This window comes from Lepus europaeus, chromosome 6, assembly GCF_033115175.1.
Source record: "Lepus europaeus isolate LE1 chromosome 6, mLepTim1.pri, whole genome shotgun sequence".
NCBI classification, from domain to species: Eukaryota; Metazoa; Chordata; class Mammalia; order Lagomorpha; family Leporidae; genus Lepus; species Lepus europaeus.
Genome location: NC_084832.1, coordinates 56,818,719 through 56,843,868, shown reverse-complemented (window position 1 = coordinate 56,843,868; position 25,150 = coordinate 56,818,719). Strand labels below are relative to the sequence as shown.

The 25,150-nt window shown below is 46.8% G+C and overlaps 1 protein-coding gene across 5 annotated transcripts in view; it reads left to right on the top strand.

Moving 5' to 3' along the window:
* Positions 1-25,150, top strand: part of ENOX1 (ecto-NOX disulfide-thiol exchanger 1) — a 599,613-nt gene that overhangs the window by 537,266 nt on the left and 37,197 nt on the right. For all 5 annotated transcript variants that reach the window (XM_062194137.1, XM_062194133.1, XM_062194135.1 and 2 more), the window contains 2 exons: positions 16,854-16,961; positions 21,460-21,516. In XM_062194137.1, coding sequence (XP_062050121.1) covers positions 16,854-16,961; positions 21,460-21,516 — 165 coding nt within the window. The remainder of the gene's footprint in view (positions 1-16,853; positions 16,962-21,459; positions 21,517-25,150) is intronic.

Genomic DNA, 25,150 nt, shown 5'->3' with positions numbered 1-25,150 from the left:
CTTCTTTCTCCTCCCTCTCACATTCCCACTCTTAATTTTTACAAAGATCTATTTTCAGTTTACCGGATGATCGTAATGTTAACCCTACACTAAGTAAAAGAGTTCAACAAATAGCATGAAGAGAAAAAACACTGTCCCTCAACAGAAGAGACAAAGGCTGTAAACAGTCATGGAATATTGAAATGTCCATTTCACTCCAATACATTACATTTCAGATACTCTATTAGTTACCTCGGATCAGGGACAGCTTATGACATCTGTCTTTTTGGGACTGGCTTATTTCACTAAGGATAATGGTTTCCAGTTGCATCCATCTTGTTACTAAAGACATGATTTCATTTTTTTGTTTTTACAGCAGAGTGGTACTCTATAGTGTATATATACCATAAGTTCTTTATCCAGTCAACAGGTGATGGACATCTGGATTGATTCCTTATCTTAGCTATTGTGAATTGTTCTGCAGTGAACACGAGGGTACAGATAACTTTTTCAGACACTAATTTCTTTTGGTTTGGGTAAGTTCCCAGGAGTGGGATGGCTGGGTCATATGGTAGGTCTATACTCAGATTTCTGAAATATCTCCATACTGTCTTCCACAATGGTTGCACCAGTTTACATTCCCACCAGCAGTGGATCAGGGTACCTTTTCCCCCACATCCTTGCCAGCATTTGTTCTTTATTGATTTCTGTGTATGAGCCCTTCTAGTGGGGGTGAGTTGAAACCTCATTGTGGTTTTGATTTGCATTTCCCTGATGGCCAGTGATCCTGAGCATTTTCTCAATTGTCTGTTGTCCATTTGAATTTCCTCTCTTGAAAAATGGCTGTTCAAGTCCTTTGCCCATTTCTTAACTGGATTGTTTGTTTTATTGCTGCTGAAGGAAAAATGCACTCTGTAAATACACCTAGAACAGCTATAAAAATTAATCTCATACCAAGAAGCCTTAACGCAAATCTCAACAAATTGCAAAGAAGCGGTATCACATTTTGTGACAACAGTAAAATTGTTAGAAATCAGTGCCAACAATGATAACTATCATAAATCCCATATATTTGGAAAAAATATACATCTAAACTCATAAATCCAAAAATGAATCTGAGATGTGATTTTAAAATACTCAGAAGTAATTGACTATTGATATACAACATATCAAAATTTGTGGGATACATTTAAAATAACACTTAGAAAGGGAATTTTAAATGTTAAAAGTCTATTTTAGGGTAAAAGAAAAGTGGAAGTAGTGAGGTAAGTTTCGTCTGACTCCTGCTTTAAAAGAATAAACACAAGGAAGGGTAAATCCAGGGTGAAAATGACTAAAATAGCAAACAGTGATACAGCAGGGACGATCAGCCACGCCAGCTGTGGTTTGTTTGAAAAGACGAGGAAGTTGGAAGCTCCTTGGCAGTCTTGATGAAGGGAAAGGAATAGAGAAATGGCAGTGTTAAGAATCGCTTTATGACAGATTTTTAAACCTAGGTGATCTAGACAGATTCCTACAGGGGAGAAAATACCTCATCCAACTTGAATCAAGAAGAATTGAAAGCCTGAATAATCTCATTTTTTTTGAATAATCTCATTTTTAAAAATTGAATTAGTAGCTTCATTTTGTGGCAAAGCAGCAGACTCAAAATTGCTTTATAGGCAAATTCTGCCAATCACTCAGGGGGGGGGTTCTGCCCATCTTACACAAACTCATTCAGAGAATACAACAGGGGGGAACACTTTGCAACATACAAGTTCAGTATGGGTATACTTGATACCAAGACAGGACAAGAACAGTTGAAAAAAAAGGGATAGTGGGTTATGGGCCAGTCTCATTTATGAACATAAATTTTAAATACCTTAAAATATAAAATTTAAGCTGATATTTTTAAACCACCAAATTGTATTTCTTCTGTAATGCAAGGTTGGTTAAACATTAGAAAACTCTATTAATGTAATATATCTCATTAACAATGCAAACCAGAATAATACAATAATTTTCACAGCTATGGAATATCTATTCAAGATTTAAAACTAAAATAACCAAAGAAAAATGGATCTTTGAGCTACTTGAAACAGATGAGAGCTTTTTTTTTTATCTTGCCAAAGGTTATCCTCAGTGAACTCAGTGGGAAAACGTAATTTCTCTTGTAACCCTCCTAAACTAATCCTAGTATAACCCTTCTTTATCCCAATAATCTCCCCTTGGACTGGAATGTAACTACTCTATATCATTTTGTTTGTTTGCTTAAAGATTTATTTATTTATTTATTTGAAAGGCAGAATTACAGAGAGGCAGCCGCAGAGAGAAAGAGAGGTCTTCCATCCGCAGGTTCACTCCCCAGGTAGTCACAACAACCGGAGCTGCGCCAATCTGAAGCCAGGAGCTTCTTCCGAGTGTCTCATGCGGGTGCAGGGGCCCAAGGACTTGGGCCATCTTCTACTGCTTTCCCCGGCCACAGCAGAGAGCTGGATTGGAAGTGGAGCAGCAGGGACTCGAACCAGCGCTCATATGGGATGCCAGCACTGCAAGCAGTGGCTTTACCCACTACGCCAGAGCGTATCATTTGTTTGGTACAATGACTTATATTTTCTGTTATCTAAAAGAAAAAAAAAAGTTGCTGGGCAGAGTCTACTCACAGACTGAAAACTGTGGTCTTCCCCATTCCTTCCTTTTGAAAAGTCATCAGCGCCAACCTGGTAGATGTCCCTTCCCTATTTCTACAGTGCAAAAACTAAGTAGTCAAATGCATGGCCTGTCGTCTGTTCTGCACTGACCTTTAAGCGGACATCAGCAAAACTTGAGATTTGCATTAGAAGGACATGAGTAGACACCCCACACCTCATGTTAAAATGCAGGCAGTCAGAGCTGGCACTGAGGCATAGCAGGTAAAGCCTCTGCCTGCAACACCAGAGTCCCATATGGGCGCCGGTTCAAGGCCCAGCTGCCCCACTTCTGATCCAGCTCCATGCTAATGTGCCTGGGAAAGCAGTGGATGATGGCCCAATTACTTGGGCCTCTACACCCATGTAGGAGACCTGGAAGAAGCTCCTGGCTCCTGCTTGCCCTGGCCCAGCTCGGGCCATTGCAGACATTTGGGGAGTGAACCAGTGCTCGCTCACACACTCTCTCTCTCTCTGCCTTTCATATAAAATAAATAAATCTAAAAAAATGCAGGCAGTCACGGATGGAGAGCAGGGCCACTGCTAAGGCTAGAGGAGCAGCACTTCATCACAGGGCTGGCGGATACTGATAATAAAGAGTGTGAAGCCACAGCTCTAATTTCTCTTGATTTTTATACCTCGAGAGTCCTCTGTGCCACTACCATTCATCGCCATGCTGACTCCATTCTTTGTCAAGGGTCCATGGAAACCAGCTCACTTCCTTGATGCTGCCTGGAGTGGATGGTTCCAAAGCAGGGAGGAGTGGTAGAAGAAAGGGCCCTTTCTGTCTGCACTCTCTGTGTGCAGGATGGTGGTGCTGGGTTGTATTTTATCAGCTAAATCTCAGCCCCGGGTAGTAAAAATTCATGGCACATTTCCCAGTGGTGGGATTTGTTAAGGTTTTCCATTTCCGCTGCTGCCGCTGTTACTTTTCCTTGAAAAGCGGCTCTGGTTCAAACACAGCAGAGAGTCGAGAAGCTGGACTGGCCACCACAGGGCCGCCTGCAGGTGGGCAGAGGACCCTCAGAGGCTTCTTGCCTGCTGCAGCCCTCACCTGTCCATCTAGGGCTTAGCCTGGGGCAGGGAACAGGTGGAACTCATGTCTCCAGAGGTTCAAGTTACTCTTAGCGTCCTAAAATGAAGGGTGGCAGGGGGGCTCAATGGATACCTTGGAGGGTAGAGCAGTCTTCCTCCACCTCTCACTTTGTCTGTGAGGGATCTGTGTGCCCATTTATGTACACAATGTATTCGACAGACGTTAACATTCACAGAGCGAAGTTCAAGAATTATCCTTCTCTCCTCACCGGAATCCTGAATGTATGATCCTCCTGTGATGGCCAAGAAACATTGGGAATACTGTAGTCATTGTGTGCGCTTCATTAGCGTTCTACACATGTCCGGAGCTAAGGAACAACCACGCATGATGAGGACCTTCTAGATCCGAAGTAACATGCTCCATCCTCTGTCAGCCATCTCTGGCTGACATAGAGAAAAAGCAGGCCGGCGCCGTGGCTTAACAGGCTAATCCTCCACCTTGCGGCGCCGGCACACCGGGTTCTAGTCCCGGTTGGGGCGCCGGATTCTATCCCGGTTGCCCCTCTTCCAGGCCAGCTCTCTGCTGTGGCCCGGGAGTGCAGTGGAGGATGGCCCAAATGCTTGGGCCCTGCACCCGCATGGGAGACCAGGAGAAGCACCTGGCTCCTAGCTTCGGATCAGCGTGATGCGCTGCCCGCAACAGCCATTGGAGGGTGAACCAATGGCAAAAAGGAAGACCTTTCTCTCTGTCTCTCTCTCTCTCACTATCTACTCTGCCTGTCAAAAAAAAAAAAAAAAAAAAAAAAGCCTTCAGCTGTATTTTCTGTCTCCATTTATCTGCAGAACATGCTGCACCATCACAACTTTGTCACGACTCTCCCGGCTCCAGTGCCTGCTTCCAGCCCATAGCCATTAAGTCAAAAGCTGCTTTCCTAACGCTGCAAGCACACAGGCCAGTGAGGGCAGTAATGTCTGTGTTTAGGATGCTAGAACGAGTTAGAGTTTGGCTCTCCAGTGGATAAATTGGATGAATCCCAGGTCACTTGCTAAAGACACTTCCAAAGATGGCCATAGGATTTGGGTGACACCCATAAAAGGGTGTGCTAGCTGTAATCCCTGATCGTGGCTGGGTTACAACCCCTACAAAGAAAGGATAAATCTCTGTTAGCCGTCAGGGCACGGTGCAAGACCCAGATGTTCAATCAGTTTCATGTTTGATTGAAGGAAATGAGCTGGCCTGGCTGGAAAGTGTGTTAATATTTTAAATTTCTACATGAGCAACTGTACATGTGCCCAGAGGTTGGGGTGATAACCACCTCATAGAACTGGGAATAAAAAAAGTGATCAGAATAAATAAATCCCAGCAAATTAGATTATTGTGTGCAGCAGTTTCGCCAGCAGTGGCAATGGAGAGAATATCACTGATACAGATCCCTACTTCAGCAAGACACCTGAGACCTCCTCTTGTGAATCGCATGAATGGTGTTAATTCAAGTTGACTGGCCTGTGTTTTGAAAATTGGCTGAAGGAGGGCAAGCAGTATGGCTTGGGTGGGACTGAACAACAGACCTCTCTCTCTGAATATTAATCCCCAGCACTGCCCACTCCTGTTAGTTGAAAGTCACTTGACCTTGCTGGGTCTTACTCTCTCCATTTTTGCCAAGAGGATAATGACAGCAATTTCACTTCACTCGGTACCTTTTGCCATTCAAGGAGCCTCACTTAGATGTTCTTCAGTCTCACAATACCCCATGGGTAGGTATTGTTATCTTCCTTTAACATGGGAAGGAAGTGAGAAACAGGGAGCTGAGCCAGCCCTACAGACCACACTGTCAAGGAAAACCATCTGAAGAAGAGAAAGCGGGTTTTAAAGCCTTCCAATCCATGTCTCCAGCCACCTATCTAGTATTCTGGAGTGTTGCTTTGCAAATGATAAGTTATTTCTGATGAGACAGCTCTGAGGGTGGAACGCGGCGGCCATTGGAGGGTGAACCAACGGCAAAGGAAGACCTTTCTCTCTGTCTCTCTCTCTCTCACTGTCCACTCTGCCTGTCAAAAAAAAAAGAAAAAAGAGGAGGACAGAGCAGTTAAATGGCTTACTCAAGGTTGCACAGCAGGTCAACAACAGTGTTGACCATGCTAATCTGGAAATTGCAGCCTGGCATCTATGTTGCCTTTTTGCCAATCCTTGGCTATTTTCATCTTCAGAATAGTGCTGTGTTATTGGGATATGCACTATGTCACAGTGAATTCCAGTGGAGTATATGAAAGCCGGGAGAGATGGATTATTCACACACAAGGCGCTCCTAAGAGCACATTGAAAGGAAATGCGCTCTAACCCCTATCTGCTAACACCCCAGCCTCCAGCCCCAGGCCAACAGTCCAAGGTCATGACCTCCCCTCCTGGGCACTGGGCTGAGAGTCCATGCCCAGTGTAGTTTAACACTCAGTAACAATCATGAGATAAAACAAATAATAATAATGGCCACGAAAAAAATGGAGATTGAAAATTTTCTTCTACTGAACTTCCTGTGTTCTATGCCAGTTAGAAAAAAATATAGTACAATGAAAGAAAAGAGTCACAACACAACAGTCTGTTCAGTAGGTTTCTTTAGTTCCACCTGATAGTTTGAACTTTGATCCTTGCTTACAGTTCACATAACACTGTATGTAAATAATTTTCAGTAAATGAGTGAATTTTAATAAAACCAAATGTAAAAGGCACCATTTAGGCAACTACTAATTATGTCACTGTGTAACATTTTCTTGATTTGTCTTTTAGTTTCAAAGCAAACAATTAACAATTTTAAAAATATACAGTGCAATTTTCGAATTATTAAAGTTCAGTAAAAATAATTTCATATAGGAAATAAAATTGGCACTCACCAACCAAAAGTAATACAACTCGTAATTCTCTGGCTTGCTGTTCTAAATCCTAGGCATAAAAAGCCTAGGACGTACATAGTGCTGTGGTGTTAATTAAAGTAGCTCAAGTTCTGGTTCATAGTCTTTGCAACAACTGTCGTCTTACTACTTCAAATCTGTAGAAAAGCAGAATGTATGTTGTTTCCAAGGGTCCGCAGCAGGACCAAATGATCCTGAATCAGAACACATGTGTGTCCTTGAGTCCTGGTGTACGTGTGGGAGTAGAAGCAGACTAGGAAACCGGAAGTTGTCCAGATGAGTTTGTTACAGGTTAAGTCATGAAAACACAACTAATCTGAACATTTCATATATATGATTACATCTGAACAGTGTTGATGACTACTAGAATTTAGATCAACAAAAGGTTTCTATCAAAGAGGAGTATTTTATCACTGATTTTGCTTAGAGTTGCTGGTGCAAGGTGATACTTGATGGGTAGGCCTTTAGTATTATTGTTGTTTTTAAATACAGTGGTGCAGCCAGCTCTGCAGCCCGACCCTGGGGGACTCCTCTGCCTTCCGGAAGACTTAGGCCCTCAATTGCTCATGTCAGGAGTTGCTCTCTGTGGTTCTTGAAGTCCTACAAAAGTCACTCCTGCTTACTCTTGGAAACTGTGCATGGCTCAAAAGACTCTTGGGTATACCCCTACCCTTTCTCTACCCCAAGGGCAAACTCCAGTGTTATACCCAGGAACCTGAAAATACTCCAGCTCTAAGTTCCTGCTCTCTGGAGTTCCCCTCCTCTTCCCTCCATTCTCTTCTCTCCCCCTCCTCTCCTTCCCCAGGCTACAGCTCCCTCCCACCCCCGCCCGAACCCCCCTCCAGCCAGCAGACTCTGGGCAATCTTGCTCAGATGTTGTGGACTGGGTGTGCATCCTTCCATCCTGGTCCTTAGTGGTCAAGGAAGAGAATCCTTGCCAGGGTGCAGCCTGGTGGTGTGGGGTAGGTGTTGGGGAGATCAGGATTAGTAGTGGGCAGCATGCATCATGTCTCAGGCATCCCATGGGGACTCAAATCCTGGAAAACACTTAACGTCGGCTTTCTCACTGATCTCCCTGGTCGGCCCAGGCTTCCAGCATACCGACAGGGACTGGCACGATCCCAGGGTTCCTGGTCCTAACCTGTCAGAGTGCACGCCCAGGTGGGCCTGCACCTGAGCTGCATGGCTCTGATCCCACATCAGGACTTTCACAGCGGGGTCAGGGAACAGGGCCATAGTCGGGATGGCTCCCAGCTGTCAATGAAGCCTGATCCCTTCAAGAACAAGAGATTGCCTGGCTGCCTAGCAATGAGAATGGCATTTAAAATTCAATATCAGAAAAGATATTGACGAGATTAAGGGCCTAGAGGAATTGATTTATGAGGAAAGACCCAAGGAATTAAATATGTATAGCCTGGTGTAATAGGATATTAGGCTCTGAACACAATTTCATTTCTGCGACCTAGGGTCCCTGTTATCAGTCATCTGTGCGGCAGAGTTCTCACGGATGCTTCTCCCCCGGGGGTCGCAGAGCCCAAGGCAGCAGGATTGATAGGCTGGGCCACAGGCCTGGTTCCCCTCATACCTTGGCGTAAATTGAAATGTATTTTCATCCCCAGGTGCAGGCAGATGACATTTTAGGCGTGAATGCATCTTGAGTCCTCTTACCACCCACTGTGCTGAGAAGATTCAAGCTAGTTCAATCCCATCTTCCTTTGTCCCAAAGAGAAGCGTGAACCCTGCAGGTACTGGGCAGTAAATGATAGTCCTTCCCCTGAGCCCGGTTTCTCTGCTTTGTCAGAAATACCGCTGGTACATTTGCCTTCAGGCAAAGCCTTGCTCTTAGGTTGTGATAATGCGCACTTGAGTTTTCACCATGGGGAATGAGCTCAGGATTCAGAGTGAGGTGGTGAAGTGGGCACAGGCAGAGACAGGCTGTCGGTGGAGCTAACGCTGAGATTCCTAAATGCTTCTGAAGTCAGCGAGAGCCAGAACAGGAAGGGAGCGCGTGGGCAGTACCAGGAGACGTGGAGAAGCAGAGAGCCGTGTGTGCGGGAGAGGACAGCGTCACACCAAGGGGAGAGGGATGGGGGACGTATGCCCTCCCAGGCTTGGGACCTGTGGCAGAACAAGGCTCTGGCAGAGCAGAGTTGGCTGTGGGTGGGGTGCAGAGGGCAGGTTGAACTGCATGGAGAAATCAGGCAGGAGACGGGATGAAGCTGTGTGCTCACGGGTATGACCATGTGGACCAGACATTAAAAGGACTACTGGAATCATCCATGCAGTCACATCCACCATGCCTTTGCTGGAGATTCTTTGGCAGTCTCTGGGCCTTATTTCCTTGGGTGAGATTCCCCTGGCCTTAAAGGTAGATCCCACTGGGCAGGGTGGTTGATGTACAACGAAGTTATGGAGATGGAAACACATTTATTAGAAGTGAGTCAAAAAGGCAGGAACGCATTCTAACTGATGACATCCCGAAGGCCCAGTGATGTCCAGGCTTCCACCACGGATATTCAGTGGCTCATTTCTAGAGAGTAGAACGAGTTTGTGATTCAGAATGGATCCTCTGAGCTCATTCTTGCAAGCCCTACGCTGACGTTTGTGGCAACTGCACTGGCTGTAGCCAATATTTGAGTAGTTCATGCCACCCTAAATTAAATATCTTATATGTCTTAGCCAGCATCGTGTGCGCAGGTACGTGATGTTGGTTCTTTGCACATGGAGGGGGGGGGGTAGGGCGAGGGTTGATGGAAGGAGTGAGCAAATGAGAGTGAGCGGATTCTTTCAGAACTGAGCATACAGCCAAGCACTGGGGAAATCCTGAAATAAAGGAGAGACAAAGACTCACATGTGTGTGAGCATGTGTGTGTGTGTATGTGTGTATGTTTCCATCACTCTCAGTATGCTTCTACCTGGTGTCATGAGTTCACCTGACCCACCACCAACTTAAATTTGGAAAGAGTACCTGCCTTCCACCACCATGGAAGACATATGATCAGTGTTCTAATTAAAGGCCCTCTCCATTTTATGCCAACCACCACCTCCATCCCTCGGCCACCCACCATCCTGCCCCCCAAGTCATCCCAGTTCTGTGAATGGCAGCTTGTGATGAGATGTTGCTGGTATATTCCACCTCTAGAGAGTCTCTGTACCGTTTTCTGTGACTTTCGTGGACTCTAACCATAAATAATACTACCTATATGAAGTTCATCATGGCTACAAAATTATATAAAATTTAAGGGAGGGGAAAAAAAGATAAGGAAGGGGTTATAGTTGCTAGAGGAAAGTGGAATCCACCATGCAGCCCCCAGAAGTGTACATGGTAGCTGTCTCTGGCCCCCTTGCTGCTAAGTGGGAATGGTAGTGAGTGCCTAGGTAGAAATCATTGCCAGGAGGACTTTAAGTTTGGCACACCCCGATGTCCCTTTCAGATGGACAGTGCAGTGAGCCTGGCAGCATGGGGAAACCACAGTGTGCGGTGGGAAAATTGAGCTGTGCAGGTGGCAATTCTTGCCCAGAGCTAAGGTCCATGACCTAACTCCTGTGTGCCTATGATTCTCCCATCCACACAAATGGAAATGTGACCTCGCTCATTCTGGGGCTCCAAATAACATTGGCAATGCTGTTTGCACTTCTCAGAGAGACCCATTACACTCGGAGGGCTGCAGCCCCAAAGTATATTACAAATGATCCTGTGAAGTCAGTGGCCTGGAAATATCCAGATGTGTCAGGTGCAGCATTTATTTACCTGCCTATCGTCCGCCGGAGTGTTTCCGCTTGATTGGCATACGGATAATTGTCTAATTAGAACACACTCCGTTATAACCACCAACGAATGTAATAGTGCATCTGCTTAATGCCATACTCTCAAATGTTAAATTAAAATTATGCTGTAGTCAGCCAATCCAACCAAGAGACTCTTCTGATTAAGTTCTGGCTGCTTGGGAACTTCTGTAATTGAGGCACTTTGGTACTTAAAAACCCAAACTGGAAAGAGTCCTATGCCGTCTCACAAATTTCCAGGGAAAAGGACCAGTGAAGCTGACTTAAATTCTCTAGTTGTGAACTAACTCACTGTGTTTATAGGGCAGCCAGTCAAATGAAGAATAGCAGTGTTGAGTCACCACTGATGTGCATACTTAAATATCAGATTCTCTAGTTTACACTTTGTAAACAGAAGAAGCATTAATTCTGTAGAATGCAGAAAACAGCCACGGAGTACTGTTTTAATTTTTCCTCTATTGGTGGTTTTGTTCCTTTTTTTTTTTTTTTTTTTGGTGGAACCTAAACAATAAATTGCATAATCAAAAATTCATTAATTGGGTTTCCTTAACCTTTTAATAGCTGCTCTTCCTCACATTAAGAAGAATTTCTGACACTTCCAGAGCGATGGATCAGGGTGCCTTAAATGGAGCAGCTATTTTCCTCTGAACGTTTTATGTATCCATATGTCTATAGCAAGAAATTATCCAGTTTTGTTTTGCTAAATCAAATGGTTTTGCTAAATGGTTTAATCCCTTCATTCATTCTTTCATTCATAACCTACAATGTGCAAAGTATAACCTAATCATGGACACACACCCCCCCCATTGGTGGGTATTATTCTCTGGTTGGGGAGACACAGGGCTGTCATTGTGTGGTGCAGCAGGTTAAGCCACTGCTTACAAGCTAGCATCCCCTATCTGCACTGGTACAAATCCTGACTACACTTCCCATCCAGCCGCCTGCTGATGGCCCTTGGAAAGGCACAGAAGACGGCCCAAGTGCTTGAGCCCTGCCACCCATGTAAGAGACCTCCATGGAGTTCCTGGCTCCTGGCTTTGGCCTGGCCCAGGCTTGGCTGTTGGGGCCATTTGGGGAGTGAACCGGCAGATGGAAGATCTCTCTCTCCCTTTCTCAAAAAAATAAATAAATAAGAGAGGAGAGAAAAATGTAATAAAAAAGAAATGTGATATATCATAGAAAATGCTTTGAGGGCATAGAAAGTAGATGAACTGACTTCCTTTTTATTGAGGAAGCACCCAAGGCTACTGCTTAGAATTGCATACATTCTGCCCCAAACAGGGGCACTCGGCCAAGGGTAAGCGGAATGAAATCCAGCCCCCATTTCCCTGTCCAACCATGTGTCCTGGGGAGGGAGTTGTATATGCATGGAGGGTGGGGTTCTCTTGAGTTGCACAAAGGCATCGGCTGGGGCTGGCCCAAGTGCAGGCTTGGAGAATGAGCAGGAATCTTCCAGGCAGAATTCCTGGCGGTAAGCTTGCCATAAGTCATGACAAAGGACCTGATGTGACTGGGGAAGGGTGAGAAGTTCGGCGGCTTGGCTTTATTTACAGGAGTTCGGGGACTAGCAGTATTCTGTAAGCATGAGAACCCTCTCAACACGAGGTTGTCAGCTCTCTCAGGAGTGTAGAGGGGAGGGGTGTGGGAATATGCAGACTCTAGAAGACAGGAGATGCAGCCCCAACTGTGACAGCAAGGAGCAGATGGAGAAAAGCTGGAGGAACAAGCAGAGGGGTTGCAGGCGTTGGAGGGTGAGGACAGAGCCAGGGTCGACGTCAAGGTTTCAACTCTGAATACTAGAGGGCGAGCTTTGGGTTGGCGGGCGGGGTAAGGAGAGGTGTGGGTGCAGAGTATGTTCATAGAGACCGCGTGACACACAGCCCACTAGGGGTCTCGGGGGGCGGTAAGGAAGCAGCTGAGGCTGCAATGTCAGCTTTGTACAGCACCAGCACATGTGAAGGATTGGGCATGGATGGGCACACCTGCAGAGAACCTGTAGCCAGCAGCAAGGAACCTGGCGCACCAGGTGGCATTTAGCAAAGCGCTGATGGCTCTGGTGGAGAGCGGTGGGGAACATCCGGCCTGCGGGCCGTATAAGGTCGGTGAAATCATTCAGTCTGGCCCTATCAGACTGAAACTCGAAATTCAATAAATGTATAGCAGGCTCATTTTTCAGTTGATCATTTTGTATGGGCTGTGAGTGATGTTGTAAGCACCCAAATAGCCCTTGGCAGAAAAAAAAGTTCCCACCCGTGGTAGTGAAAGAGTTTGGGTGGAGTACTAGGGATTGAAGTGACAGTGTAGTAGACTGAGGATGTTAAAGTGTTGAAGCAGGCTGATTTACATCCCTGCTTCCACATTAGAATGGACTGTGAAGGTGTTTTATAAAAATTATCAATGTCTGGGTCTTACTACTATATAGTCTCGGGTAACTGGTCTTCCACCAACTAAACAAAATGTTAGCATGGATGGATCTTAGAACATAATTTTATTAAAAATACAGTAAACTGTAATTTTATTAAAAATACAGTAAATTGTGTTGTTGTGGGTAAAGCTGCCACTTGCTATGCTAGCATGCCAGTAATCCCTGTGGATACTGGTTCATGAACTGGCTGCTCCACTTCTGATTCTGCTCCCTATTTATAGCCTGGGAAAAGCAGCAGAAAATGCCTCAGGTATACTTGAGCCTCTACCATCCATGTGGGAGACCTGGAAGAAGCTCCTGGCTCTTGGCTTTGGCCTGGCCCCGCCCCAGCAATTGCAGCCATCTGGGGAATGAACCAGTGCCTGGAAGACCTAAGTTTCTCCCTCTGTATCTCTCTTTGTACCACCCTCTCTCTTTGTAACTCTGACTGATAAATAAGTCAACCTTTAAAAATAAAGTATAGTAAACAACAGGAAATAGGACAGTATTATATCCATAAAAATACACACAAAAGGATAGCAATATATACATTTCAGGAAAGCACATTCAGATGAAAAGCTAGATAGTAAACCATGAAAATGATTGCCTACATGTGAGAAGAAAGGGAGTGGGGATGACAGAAAGATATTTTATTTAAAAAGTGTATTTCCAAAGAAGAATCAAATCAGATAGGATGGAAGCTTAAATGGGAAGCAGAGTCAACAGAAGGGTGTGTGTGTGTGTGTGTGCGTGCACATGTATGTTAATGGAATGAAGAGTCGCACATGTTGTACACGTGTGGATGCGATGGGAGACTCCAGTGCACTTCTCCTCTCTCTCCTTTGTTCCTAGTGTTGGTACTAACAGCCGAGATAGTCTTGTACAAATGTCATTGCTTGCTTTGTCATGCTCCTCCGATCTTGAGTTGGTTTAATTTTTTTCCTCATTTCCAGAGCAGTGCATGCTCCTTACAAATACACCAGAAAATGGGTGAGTGGAACCAACATTCATAAACCCTCTTAGGCTGACATGGCATCCAGATCCTTCTCTAGGACTGTTTAAAAATTAAGTGAGACCTTGTTGATGCTTTTTTTTTCCTGAAGCACCTTGTGAGCTTCCTCTACACGTGTCCAGAGACACCTGGGCACCCTCCTCCTTTTTAGTGGCCGTACAGTGCTCAGCTAGACAGGTGCATCCATGCGTCATGAATGCATCCTTTCCCCTTCTCCTGACATCCCTTGTTTCTAAATGCTGCTGCTTCAACCACTGCAGTGAGCAAAGTAAGCTCTGCCTACCTCTGAAGATACTTCCCCGTGCTTCCCCTGGCTCACTTTAGAAAGGTTTGATGATTGCAGTTGAGAACGGTCTGATGAAGGACAGGTGCACTCGTCATCCCGCGCCAACACCAGTCCCCCTCGGGACTGAAGGAGCCAGGTCATCCCCAACTGCTTCAGGTTCTTGTCACTGAGCCAGAGGATAAGGCGGGCCCTCTGGTAGCTGCCCTTTGATTAGATGATGGACAGTTAAGTCACGTCCACTGTTGAGGTAGACCGTGGGATGTGATGATGCTATGAGCAGGTGACGACTTGGGGGCCACTGAGTCTAGAAAACTGTTAACAAATCACTGTTTATGCTAGGAAGGCAAAGCAGTTTTTTTTTAATTATTGTTTGTCTAAAAAGCAGAGAAATAGAGAGATCTCCCACACAGCAGCCAGAGCTGGGCCAGGCTAAAGCCAGGAGCGTGAAGCTCAATCTGGCTCTCCCGTGTGGGTGGCAGGAACCCAAGTACTCGAACCATCACCTGCTGCCTCCCACAGTGCACTTCAGCCGGAAACTGCTCTCAGGATCAGAGCCAGGACTTGCTCCAAGGCACTCTGATGTGGCCAGATGCCACCCCCCCACAGCACAAGCCAACCCAAAGGGGAGCACAGTGTGTTTTTCTGAATACTTCCTAGCGCCCAAACCCTCTCCCTCCCCCCCCAAAAAAAACAGTCTTTTTGGGGTTTTAACTTAATCCTTCCAGTTGGTAGGTTTAAGCATGAGAAACCCAGGGCCAGTGTTTCTTGGGGCCCTTTCAGTGAGCAGCTGGCCAGGCTGCCTGCAGCCAGCTTACAGAGGTTGTGAAGAGGCAGCCTGGACGTTGGGAGCAGGTCACTTTGTGGCAGGAACACACAAGCAGCTCCAAAGCATTATGGCAGCTTTCGTTAGCGGCTGCTGTTGTCTTTCCAAACTAGTCCTTTGCTGTTGAGAAGGTTTGAATCGACCTCGCTGTTGCCAGGGTCTGTGTGGAAGCCCTGGGGTGTTTTTCTGCAGCCCCTGTATATATTAACATATAACCATGTCCCAAAGAATTAGTGCCGGCCAGTGCCATGCGCCTGGCAAACAAGCTAAGCAGCCGCCTGACTTACAGTTGGTAGGGCAAGGAAAGCTCAAGGCTTACAAAAATCCCTTCAGTGGCCCTGTTTAAAAATAGCAGTGCAGGCCATAGCTTAGTGTTTTGACAGCTTATATCAGCAGTTTTCTAGGCTGATATATTGATTGCAGTTTGGACCTCAGTCCTGCTGATCTAATAAAACATCCCCGTCATAACAGAGAAAGTAAAAGGATCTTTTGTGGTGCCAGCCACTTGGGGAAGTAGCTTTGCAGAGCCACCATGAAGCTCACTTTACTGTACTGTGTGAAATGGACTGAAATTGGACCGGTTGTCTAATTAGTTTTTTTTAAATTATTACTTAATTTCTTCATCTGTTTTATATGTTGTCTGTTAACACCATGCTGCATATTTTTTACAAATATGCGTGCACATTTGTTTGTAGAAATTAAGGGCAGCCTCACAAATACTTAAAACAAGCATTGCACATTACTATCACAAACGGGGCAGGCATGGGACATAGCAGGTTAAATGCTGCTTGGGGGCCGGTGCTATGGCTCACTTGGCTAATCCTCCACCTGCGGCACTGGCATCCCATATGGGCACCAGGTTCTAGTCCCGGCTGCTCCTCTTCCAGTCCAGCTCTCTGCTGTGGCCGGGGACCGGGGTGGGGGGGGGGGCAGTGGAGAATGGCCCAAGTGCTTGGGCGCCTGCACCCATGTGGGAGACCAGGAAGAAGCACCTGGCTCCTGGTTTCGGATCGGAGTAGCTCCAGCCATAGAGGCCATTTGGGGGGTGAACCAACAGAAGGAAGACCTTTCTCTCTCTCTCTCTCTCTCTCTCTCTCTCTCTCTCTCTAACTCTAACTCTAACTCTAACTCTAACTCTCTCTCTCTCTAACTCTTTCAAAAAACAAACAAACAAACCTGCTGCTTGGGACGCCCGCATCCCATACTGGAGTGCGTGGGTTTCAGTCCCACCTCTGCTTCTGATCCAGCTTCCTGCTACTATGCTCCCTGGGAGGTAGCAGATGATGGCTCAGGTACGTGGCCCCTGCCACTCATGTGGGAGTCCCGGATGCAGCCCTGACTGACAAAGGCATTTGGAGAGTGAACCAGCAGATGGAAGATCTCTTCCCACCCCCCCTCTCTCTCTCATTCTCTCTTTCTCTGCCTTTCAAATAATATAAACAAATAAAGTTTTTTTAAGTTTTTTTCTTTTTAAATCATAGCCTATTAGTGTGGCAAAAATCTGCAGTTCTTAGGGCCGGTGCTATGGCATAGAGGGTAAAGCCATTGCCTGTGACGCCTGCGATGCCAGCATCCCATGTGAGCACCAGTTTGTGTCCTGGCTGCTCCATTTCTGATCCAGCTCCCTGTTAATGCGCCTAGGAAAACAGCAGAAGATATAGCAGCAGAAGATGGCCCAAGTGTTTGAGCCCCTGCCGTGTGTGTGGGTGTGGGTGTGGGTGTGTGTGTGAGAGACTTTCAAATAAACAGTAAATTTTTTTAAAAATTTTCAAAAAATCCCATAATTCTGATGATGCTTGGTGGAGAAAATGCACACAAAGCCAGCTCAGCCGATGCCTGGACTAAGCTGTAAGCTATGTTAAAACACTCTCCTACAAATTGGGAATGAGTGTTTTGAATATCCCAGAATCCCCTGGCCTCCAGTCCTACGTGGCACTGACCATCCTCTCCTTCCACAGCAACTGCTCACCATCCAGGAGGAGTTAAACAACAAAAAGTCAGAACTGGAGCAGGCAAAGGAAGAACAGTCCCACACACAAGCGTTGCTAAAAGTGCTCCAGGAACAAGTAAGTGAATGAAACCGCTCTGATTTAGGAATTGACTCACACCTCCCCAGTGCACCCTGCCTAGCGTGTCACCCCGGCAAGCATCACCGATTGTCTTGGGCAGCACCGCCTGCCCCCACCCTGTCAAGCCTCCTGGCAGCGGTGCCGTGTGCAATATTTGGGGTCACTCCTTGCATCTCTTTCCCTACCCCAGCCCCATGTAGACTGCCCCCAAGCCTGCCAGTGTGCTGTGCAAGTTCCCGCCAGAAGACAAATGAATTTTGATAAAGTTTTAAAGTGCCAGCAATTCAGATGCATCGCAACGGAAGCAGCTCGTTTCCTCTTTCATCTCCCAGGGAGGAAAATGAGTTGAGCGCAACCCACTGCACGCCCGCAGACACGCAAATAAGGAGGGCTGATTCCCAGCAGCGTTCAGAAAATATCTGCCGAGCATATCGGGCACCAGGCCGTTTATACGACTTTTTGTAAATCTGCTCGGTTCGTTCTGGCTGCCTTTGATACGAAAGCGTGGCCTGACATTGATAAGTGGATCAGAAAGTATTGTCTTAGAGGAGGGTGAGAGGGATCTCTGGGCAGGCAGCAGAGTGAAATCCAAGCCCTCCATTTGCTCCCGAGGAGCAGCAAGAGCTCTTGCAACCTCTCCTATTTCTAGCCTTCTCCTGTTGCCAACAGGAGAAGGTAGCGAATGGCAATTAGAAGAGAGAAAAAAAAAAAATCACATCATGGTAACTCACATAGAGTATAGTACCTCTGCGGGAAATCAAAACGTAGGCTGTTTTCCATTTTTCATGGGTGCACTGTGGTTTATGAGCTGGTAGTTTATACAATATAAATAAGCTCAAAGGCGATAACCTAGGAAATATGAAGCAGGGAAAGAAAGACCTGCAACGCCATCACTTCACAAGTGGTTTAGAAAAACGGTTCAGGATCAAGCAAAACCATCTTTTTAGTTATTTTAGCTATTTATATATTTTTTTAGTTATTATCCCCTAAAAGTCAAAAGGAAAAATGAAGATGTCAGAAATATTTAGAGAAAAATGCTCTATAAAATGAGTAATTATCTGACTAATGTAGATTCGGTAACAGACATTGAGGCTGCATCCGTAGGGCTTCAGATAAGCCAGATGGAGTGGAGAGCCGCTGCCCTGACGTGCCTGCCGTCAGACCTGAAGTCACCGTCGTGCCCACCGCAGCTTTGCCGAGGGACCCCCAGCCCTGTGGGCAGATGGGGTCCATATCTGTCCCCTCCTCTGTTCCTTTTTGTAACTTTAGCTGGGGTGCAGAGGAGTGAATTTCCCCCTTCTCTGGATGACTCACTTCCTTGATTTTGATGTGAAGTCCAAAATACAGTCACAAAAATGGATTCAAATTCTGCAGAAAGTCCTGGCATCTTCTCGTCGTGCTGTGCCCATGTAAAGAGCAAAGCATACACATATCCCCACCCCCAGAGTGGGTGGGGCATCGCACTTCATTCTAAATAAATTTAAAAAAACTGAAGAGGAGTCAGAGAAACCAAAGTCCTGAAAGGCCCAGAAAATTCCCCTGAGAAGGCAGCACTTTTCAGTCTTCAGTGTTCACTTCGTTGGTGGATGGCATTTTTCAAGCAAAGGCACCGCCAAGCCCGGGATACACAGCGGCCAAAGACATTTGGATGCTTCTGGCACCACCAGCCATGTCCGAGAACGCTGCTGGTCCCTGCCCAGACGATGTGCGATGCATATGGTCCCCTATCTCCCCGCACAGCCACCCCCCTCCCCATGCAGCCGTATACATCCCTCACCTCCAAGAGCATTGCCTCACTGTTACTGGGCCCAGAGGGGAGGGCGGTTATAGGTGAGAGTCTCTTGGGTTCTTTTCCCCAGCTTACTATAGAAATAAAAAGCCTGGAAGCAATTTGCAAAGAGGCAGAAACTTTTATTAGACAGAAAAGAGACTTTTATTTGGTTGGCAAGTGACAGAGGAAGCATCCGGTCCAAGAGGAGACCAGGCAGGACACTGGCTGTGAGATAGTGTCTCAGGTTTTCAAGGGCTATCCTATTTGGGGTGCCCATTGGACAGGGGTTACACGTATGTATATTGATTAGCTTGGGGCTCATGGAGATAGCGGAGGTCTCCTAGAGATGGCCTGTCCCCCTCTTAGGGGCTCAGCCCCCTCCTCTGCTAGCTCTGGGTGAAAGAGTGCACCTACCCTGAAGATGTGATTTAAAGCCCAAGTCACACATGCAGCACAAGAAGCTGTTAGTGGGGGAGCTGCCGGTCGGTCTGGAGACAAGCTTTCCAGCCACAGCTGGCAGCCTGCTTGTGAAGAACATTCTACCTATGCCTGAGGGGCCCCCAGACCTCCCTAGCCCCACTGGACAGCCTCACTTATACTAGCTGGCTTTGGACCCATGGAGAGTAACTACGTGTGTAAACACTTGTCTCATGCGTGCATGGATGTGACGGAAATGGCTGCCCCCAGACACGCACACGCACACACACACAGCCCAGGATGCACACACCCTCATCTGCAGACTTGAGGTTTTGCTATTCAAAGCAGCTGCAGCTTGCTGGGAACCCTCACACGAAAGGACTGGTCTTGAAGGCAGATCCTTTCCACTCCCTCCAGGGAAGGCGGCCTCATTCCCAAACCCCATAGCCTGCCCTGTTCCGGGTCCCTCCAGGCCCCACTGACTCCTGCCTCTCATCTCCTTGACAAGGATGGGAGCTTCCTGCTACTGGGCCTGGTTCACAAGCCCGAGTGTCATCCAACAAGATGTCCCGCCCCACCTGGGAGAGAGGAGCAGCTGGAGGAGAGAGCAGAGCAGAGCAATGGGGTGGAGCAGCTGCTGCCAGTGGGGCTCTGCCAGGGGTGGGGGGGGAGCTGCTGCCAGTGCCCATGGCAGAGAGGACTGCAGAGGGAACCGCGCCCAAGGACAGGAAGTGCAATGGGAGGAGAGTGCAAGAGTAGAGGATAATAAGGAGCAAAAGTTCATTCACAGGAAGGACAGTGGGCACGCAGACGCTGGTGAACAGGCCGAGGAGGAAGGTACTGTAACACACGCTGGCCCTTAACTTCTGCCGGGAAAGCACAGAAGCCTCTAATTGGACCCCGCCGTGACTCATGGCAGCACACGGGACAGGACCCCAGGTGGGATGAGCAGAGGAGGTTGAAGAAGAGGACAAGACAAGGGCCACCTGCGGGAAGAAACCTGAGCTGGGGAAAGATGCTGCGCTACGTTTAGGTCCTGATAATCGATGGTGTTGCCATGTCTGCAGAGCACCTTTTCCCAGTCCTGTGCATCATGCGTTGCCCACACCCCTTTGCATGTTACGTGTAGAAGCATCAGGGATGTAGCCCTAATGAACAGCGGGCAGGTTTTTCTTTTCCATCAATGGAAGTGACATGGAAATGAGCCTCTGATCTTGAACCAGGGGTCCAGAGAGGAAATCAAGAGACAGAGGGAGATTATACCAGCTGTCCCAGGCTTACATTCTTCCTATCACCATTGCTTTGTCAAAACCCCTACCTTGGCATGGAGAGGCTCTGACTTTCCTACTGAGTTCAAGATCGCCTTGAAAAACCTAATGCACCTTGCAATTTTGATATGCACAAATTAGAAAGAGACAATGTTCTAAATGAAAGACATTGAAGGCATACATGCAGTTGCTTTGAAATTTTAAGTATCTGTTTCCCACCAGGAATGCTTTATCCTAAGCCTGAAAAAGATGATGGAGGAGCTGCAGCTTCCTACGTACAATAAGCCAGGAAGAAATTCTGGCAAGCAGCCGCAAGTCCAGTTCACCCTTCCCCCTTACTGTCTGCCTCCAAATGTCTGCTTTGAGTCATGAGAGGACAAAATGCCAGTGGGAAGTTTCCTAAAGTCTCGTGCAGACTGATCACTCCCACGCCTTCCTAGAGAGAGAAGCGCTTTTAAATGTTCCCTGCTCACAGTCTCATCTGAGAAGTGTTGTTCTTCCGAGGCTTCAGGCGCCCTGGGGATGCCTTCCCAGTCCTTCCTAAGAAGCCAGGCACCTTCTGCCCTGAGGGCTCCTGAGACAATGTCAACCGTGCAGATGTGTCCTGAAGAGGGGCACGGACGGCAGCAGTGCAGCACCATCCTTCACGAACCTTCATCCCCTGTGACATCATTTAGCCGGTGGCAACTTGCAAACACTGCGGGGTTTAAATTAAGAGTAAAGCAACGAGGAAATGGAATCATGTATTATTCTTAAGAACCAATTTTATATATTTTATGTCCATGGAACTGCTTTCCAATCTTATTATTTAAAAAATAATGGCAAAACCCCTTTTATCTTTTTGTCAGCCATCAAGTTTCATAAAATACCGGTCTCAAACTGGCTCCGATAAGACTCATTAGAATTAACGTGCTCCATCTGTTTTCCCATCATTGGAAGTTTTATAGAATGCAATCTCAGAGAAGTCAGAGTTAACCAGATGATATACAATTACCAGATATACTCTCTGATTCTTTTGTTTTTTCCTTAAAATTTGCAGTTAAAAGGCACGAAGGAATTGGTGGAGACCAATGGCCACAGTCATGAGGATGCAAATGTAGGTACCACATGCCTGGTGTGTGTTCCTTTTGTTTGATGTTGGTTGAACACATGAGAGTGTAGCACCTTTTTTGTAACATAAAAGAAACCAGGGGGTAGGCATTTGACACAGGGGCTAAGATGCTACTTGGGATACCTGCACTCTGTACCAGAGGACCAGGGTTCAAATCCTTCATTCCATTTCGATGCAGCTCTCTGCTAATATGCACTTTGGGAGGCAGCAGATGATGGCTAAAAACTTGGGTCTCTGCCACCCATGTGGGAGATCTGGATGGAGTTGTAGACTCCTAGCCCAGCCCAATCTGTTGTAGGCATTTAGGGAGTGAACAAGCAGATGGAAGATCTCTGTCTCTCTCTATTTGTCACTGTGCCTGTCATATAAATCAAAATAAAACTTTTAATTTTTTTTAAATCAGAAGTCCTGCCTCTTGGCAGTTTATTATAGAGTTTGGCAATAAAAGGTGGTAGATAGGCATTGCTTGTAAGGCTGCTACAAAACACACCAAGCACCAGTGTTAAGGATAAGGGTTTACTGATGGGGAAATCCAACAGGCGGGAGGGAAGGGGTGAAGAAGAGAGAAAGAGGGGTCCAGAGAGATCAAGAGAGAGAGACCACATGTGCAGGAAGCAGGTCCTATTATACCTTTGCAGGGGACAGGGAAATAGGAGCAGCAAATCCCATTATGGGGGAGGAGCTAACACCTGTGGTTGGGCCATTTGGTCTCCTGGCTTCTAGCAGTGGCGGGAAGGGTGGGGGGGAGGGGGAGGCAGAGCCGAGGATGGTGTCTGGGACATAGAGTGCACCACAGATAAGATCGCACCATTTTACTAACACTGCTCCTGTTAGCTTGGTTTACCAAATGTCAATTTAAAGGTTCTTGAGCTAATCCTCACCATGAAAAATTCTCACGCCAGTGAATTGAGCCTTTGGAATGTCCAAAGATGCAGAGTAATGATTTGTTGGGAGGGCAAATGGACTGAGACTTGGTAAAGGGTCATCCGCTGTATATTTTGGGTACATTTAAGAAATTTGCCAGCCAGTGATGATGGGACATGCTGAGACGTCCCGGAGCTACCCCCTTCTCCCAGAACAGCCCTCAGGAGCCTTGCGTTGCTTCTGTTTCTGACCCAGAATGGTAGTAGGATGCAATCCATCTTCTCGGCAGAGCGCGATGTGTCACGGCACAAGCTCCCGGCTGGCACCGTGACTTCCTCTCTTAGTGTTCCGTGAATATCCAGTTGCCAGAAGGGAGACAAGTATTCCTCTGGCCTTGCAAGTTCTTTAGACTCGGGTCATTGCGGATCGTTGTCTGTCTGTGTCAGTTTGATGATTGTGCTTTTGTCTTTTCATGCGTCTCTCTGATATCTGTGTGCACTTGATGATCCTCATCACACAAAATGCTTACTAAGCTTTTCTTTTCGCATAACCCAGAATTGGGCATGGTAATGAAGGCCTGATTAAGCTGGAGCTAGGAGACATTAATATTTCCTGTGCATTCTGGTTTTAATTACATACAGCAGACAGCCTAATACTCAGACTACCCAAAAAAATCCCACTGAACAATTATCATTCTACCCACCAGGTGTTTACCTTGAGATGCTTACTGGTGTTCCACTGAGTTCTGGGGACATCAGGGTATGGGATACCGAGAAATGCAAGGTTTGCTGTCTTCTTTGATGGAACTTATAATCAAGTTGAGGCACTAAGGGGCACATGGCAGTATCCAGAATGGGATCGGAGTACACAAGGCAAGGTAGTGGAATGTGCCGCACTTCCAAATCTGGTCATCCTGACTAACAACCTCACCTCTCTGAGCATCCTTTTCCTCATGTATAGAGAGAAGATAAAGCCTTCCTCTAAAACGTATCACACAGTAAGGAGACAGGGCCTGTGAAACCGCTGGGTTTGTTCATTGTTTCTTTGTGCTGGATAACCAGGAAGAGCTTCATGGATCTGCAGGCTTTGGCTTTGACTCTGTTGAATGGGTAGAATCAGGAAGGTAGAGGTTGGGAGGAGAACCTGGGAGTAGGCGTGGCTGTGTGCAATATTTTGGGATGAGTTTGTCTTTCCTCCGTAATATGTCATCATCCCTAACCTTACCCTAGAATCCCCCCTGAGGACTCTGTCTTCCAGGGACACATTGCTGCCACATTCTTGACTGGAATTTCATATCCATTCCACATAGGGCCAGTCCCTCTGTGCTCTCCAGTCCAGTAAGTGAGACACAGTGGCAGCATGCCTTAATTTCCTGGTCTGTAAAATGGGAATATTTCCTGCCTATCCTTGGCAAATGAGATCATGGATACGGAAAGCTTTGGGATTGTGAGGTGCCATCTGGGTATGATGTTGTAATGATTATAAGCTCATCGTCCGATTGAGCTCAGTGCATTTCAGCATCAGCCCAACACAATATGTAGCCCATTGCCCCCCACCACCACCTTGGAGAACTGTTAAAAGTCCTTTATTATTAAATGGAAAAAGTGAAGCGACATCATCTTTGAGGTCTTCTGTCCCTTCTTTTGAGGTCTTTTGTCTCTAAAAGAGAGATTTTGCTTCTTTTTTTTTTTTTTAATTTTTGACAGGCAGAGTGGACAGTGAGAGAGAGAGAGACAGAGAGAAAGGTCTTCCTTTTGCCGTTGGTTCACCCTCCAATGGCTGCCGCGGCTGGCGCACTGCGGCCGGTGCACCGCGCTGATCCGATGGCAGGAGCCAGGTGCTTATCCTGGTCTCCCATGGGGTGCAGGGCCCAAGCACTTGGGCCATCCTCCACTGCACTCCCTGGCCACAGCAGAGAGCTGGCCTGGAAGAGGGGCAACCGGGACAGGATCGGTGCCCCGAATGGGACTAGAACTCGGTGTGCCAGCGCCGCAAGGCGGAGGATTAGCCTAGTGAGCTGCGGCGCCAGCCGAGATTTTGCTTCTTGACGATACTTCTCCTAGAGTCAGCTTTGTAATCAACTCAAAGAAATGACCATTGAGAGAATGGGTTCCAGCCAAGTGGGAGGGAGGAGCAGCACCCAGGCCAGGGGAGGATGAGATATGGTGTGAAGTAACAGAGCCTGGTGGTCCTCGCTGGTCACTGCCAAGGGCCACCTCCCTCACTGGCCAGACTACTGAACTAAATTTTACAGTCATTAATGAATTTGTCAGGGGTTTCTCAGCAGGTGAATTATTTCCCAGCAGGTGAATTATTCCTTCTCTTTATTGTCTCTAGTTTTGTCCCCTTTTTGGCAGTTTCTCTGGCTACCCCACTGCAGTTATTGCAAGAAAGAGAAACGGAAGTCAATGAGCAAAGTAGTTAGTGGAGATATTTTTTCAGGTCTGAAACAAAGGCCAAATCTCGTCTGAAGGTTCCACCAGCGCTGTGGTGGCTGAAAGAGACAAGGCTTTCAAGCCAGGCGGATGGGGTTTTTCTTTCAGTTTGATCGCTGCATGGCCTAGTGCCCAAGGCAAGTTATTCTAGCTTTCTGAACTTGACCTTGCTCATTTATAAATGGGTCCAGTGAAGCCTTGTACATAAACACCTGGCCTGGAGCTTGTACCCAACGAACAGAATTCCCTCTTTATGCATTCGTATTTGAGCAGGCAGGACTGTGGCAGATGAACTTCAATGTTATCATGAGGCATCAGGC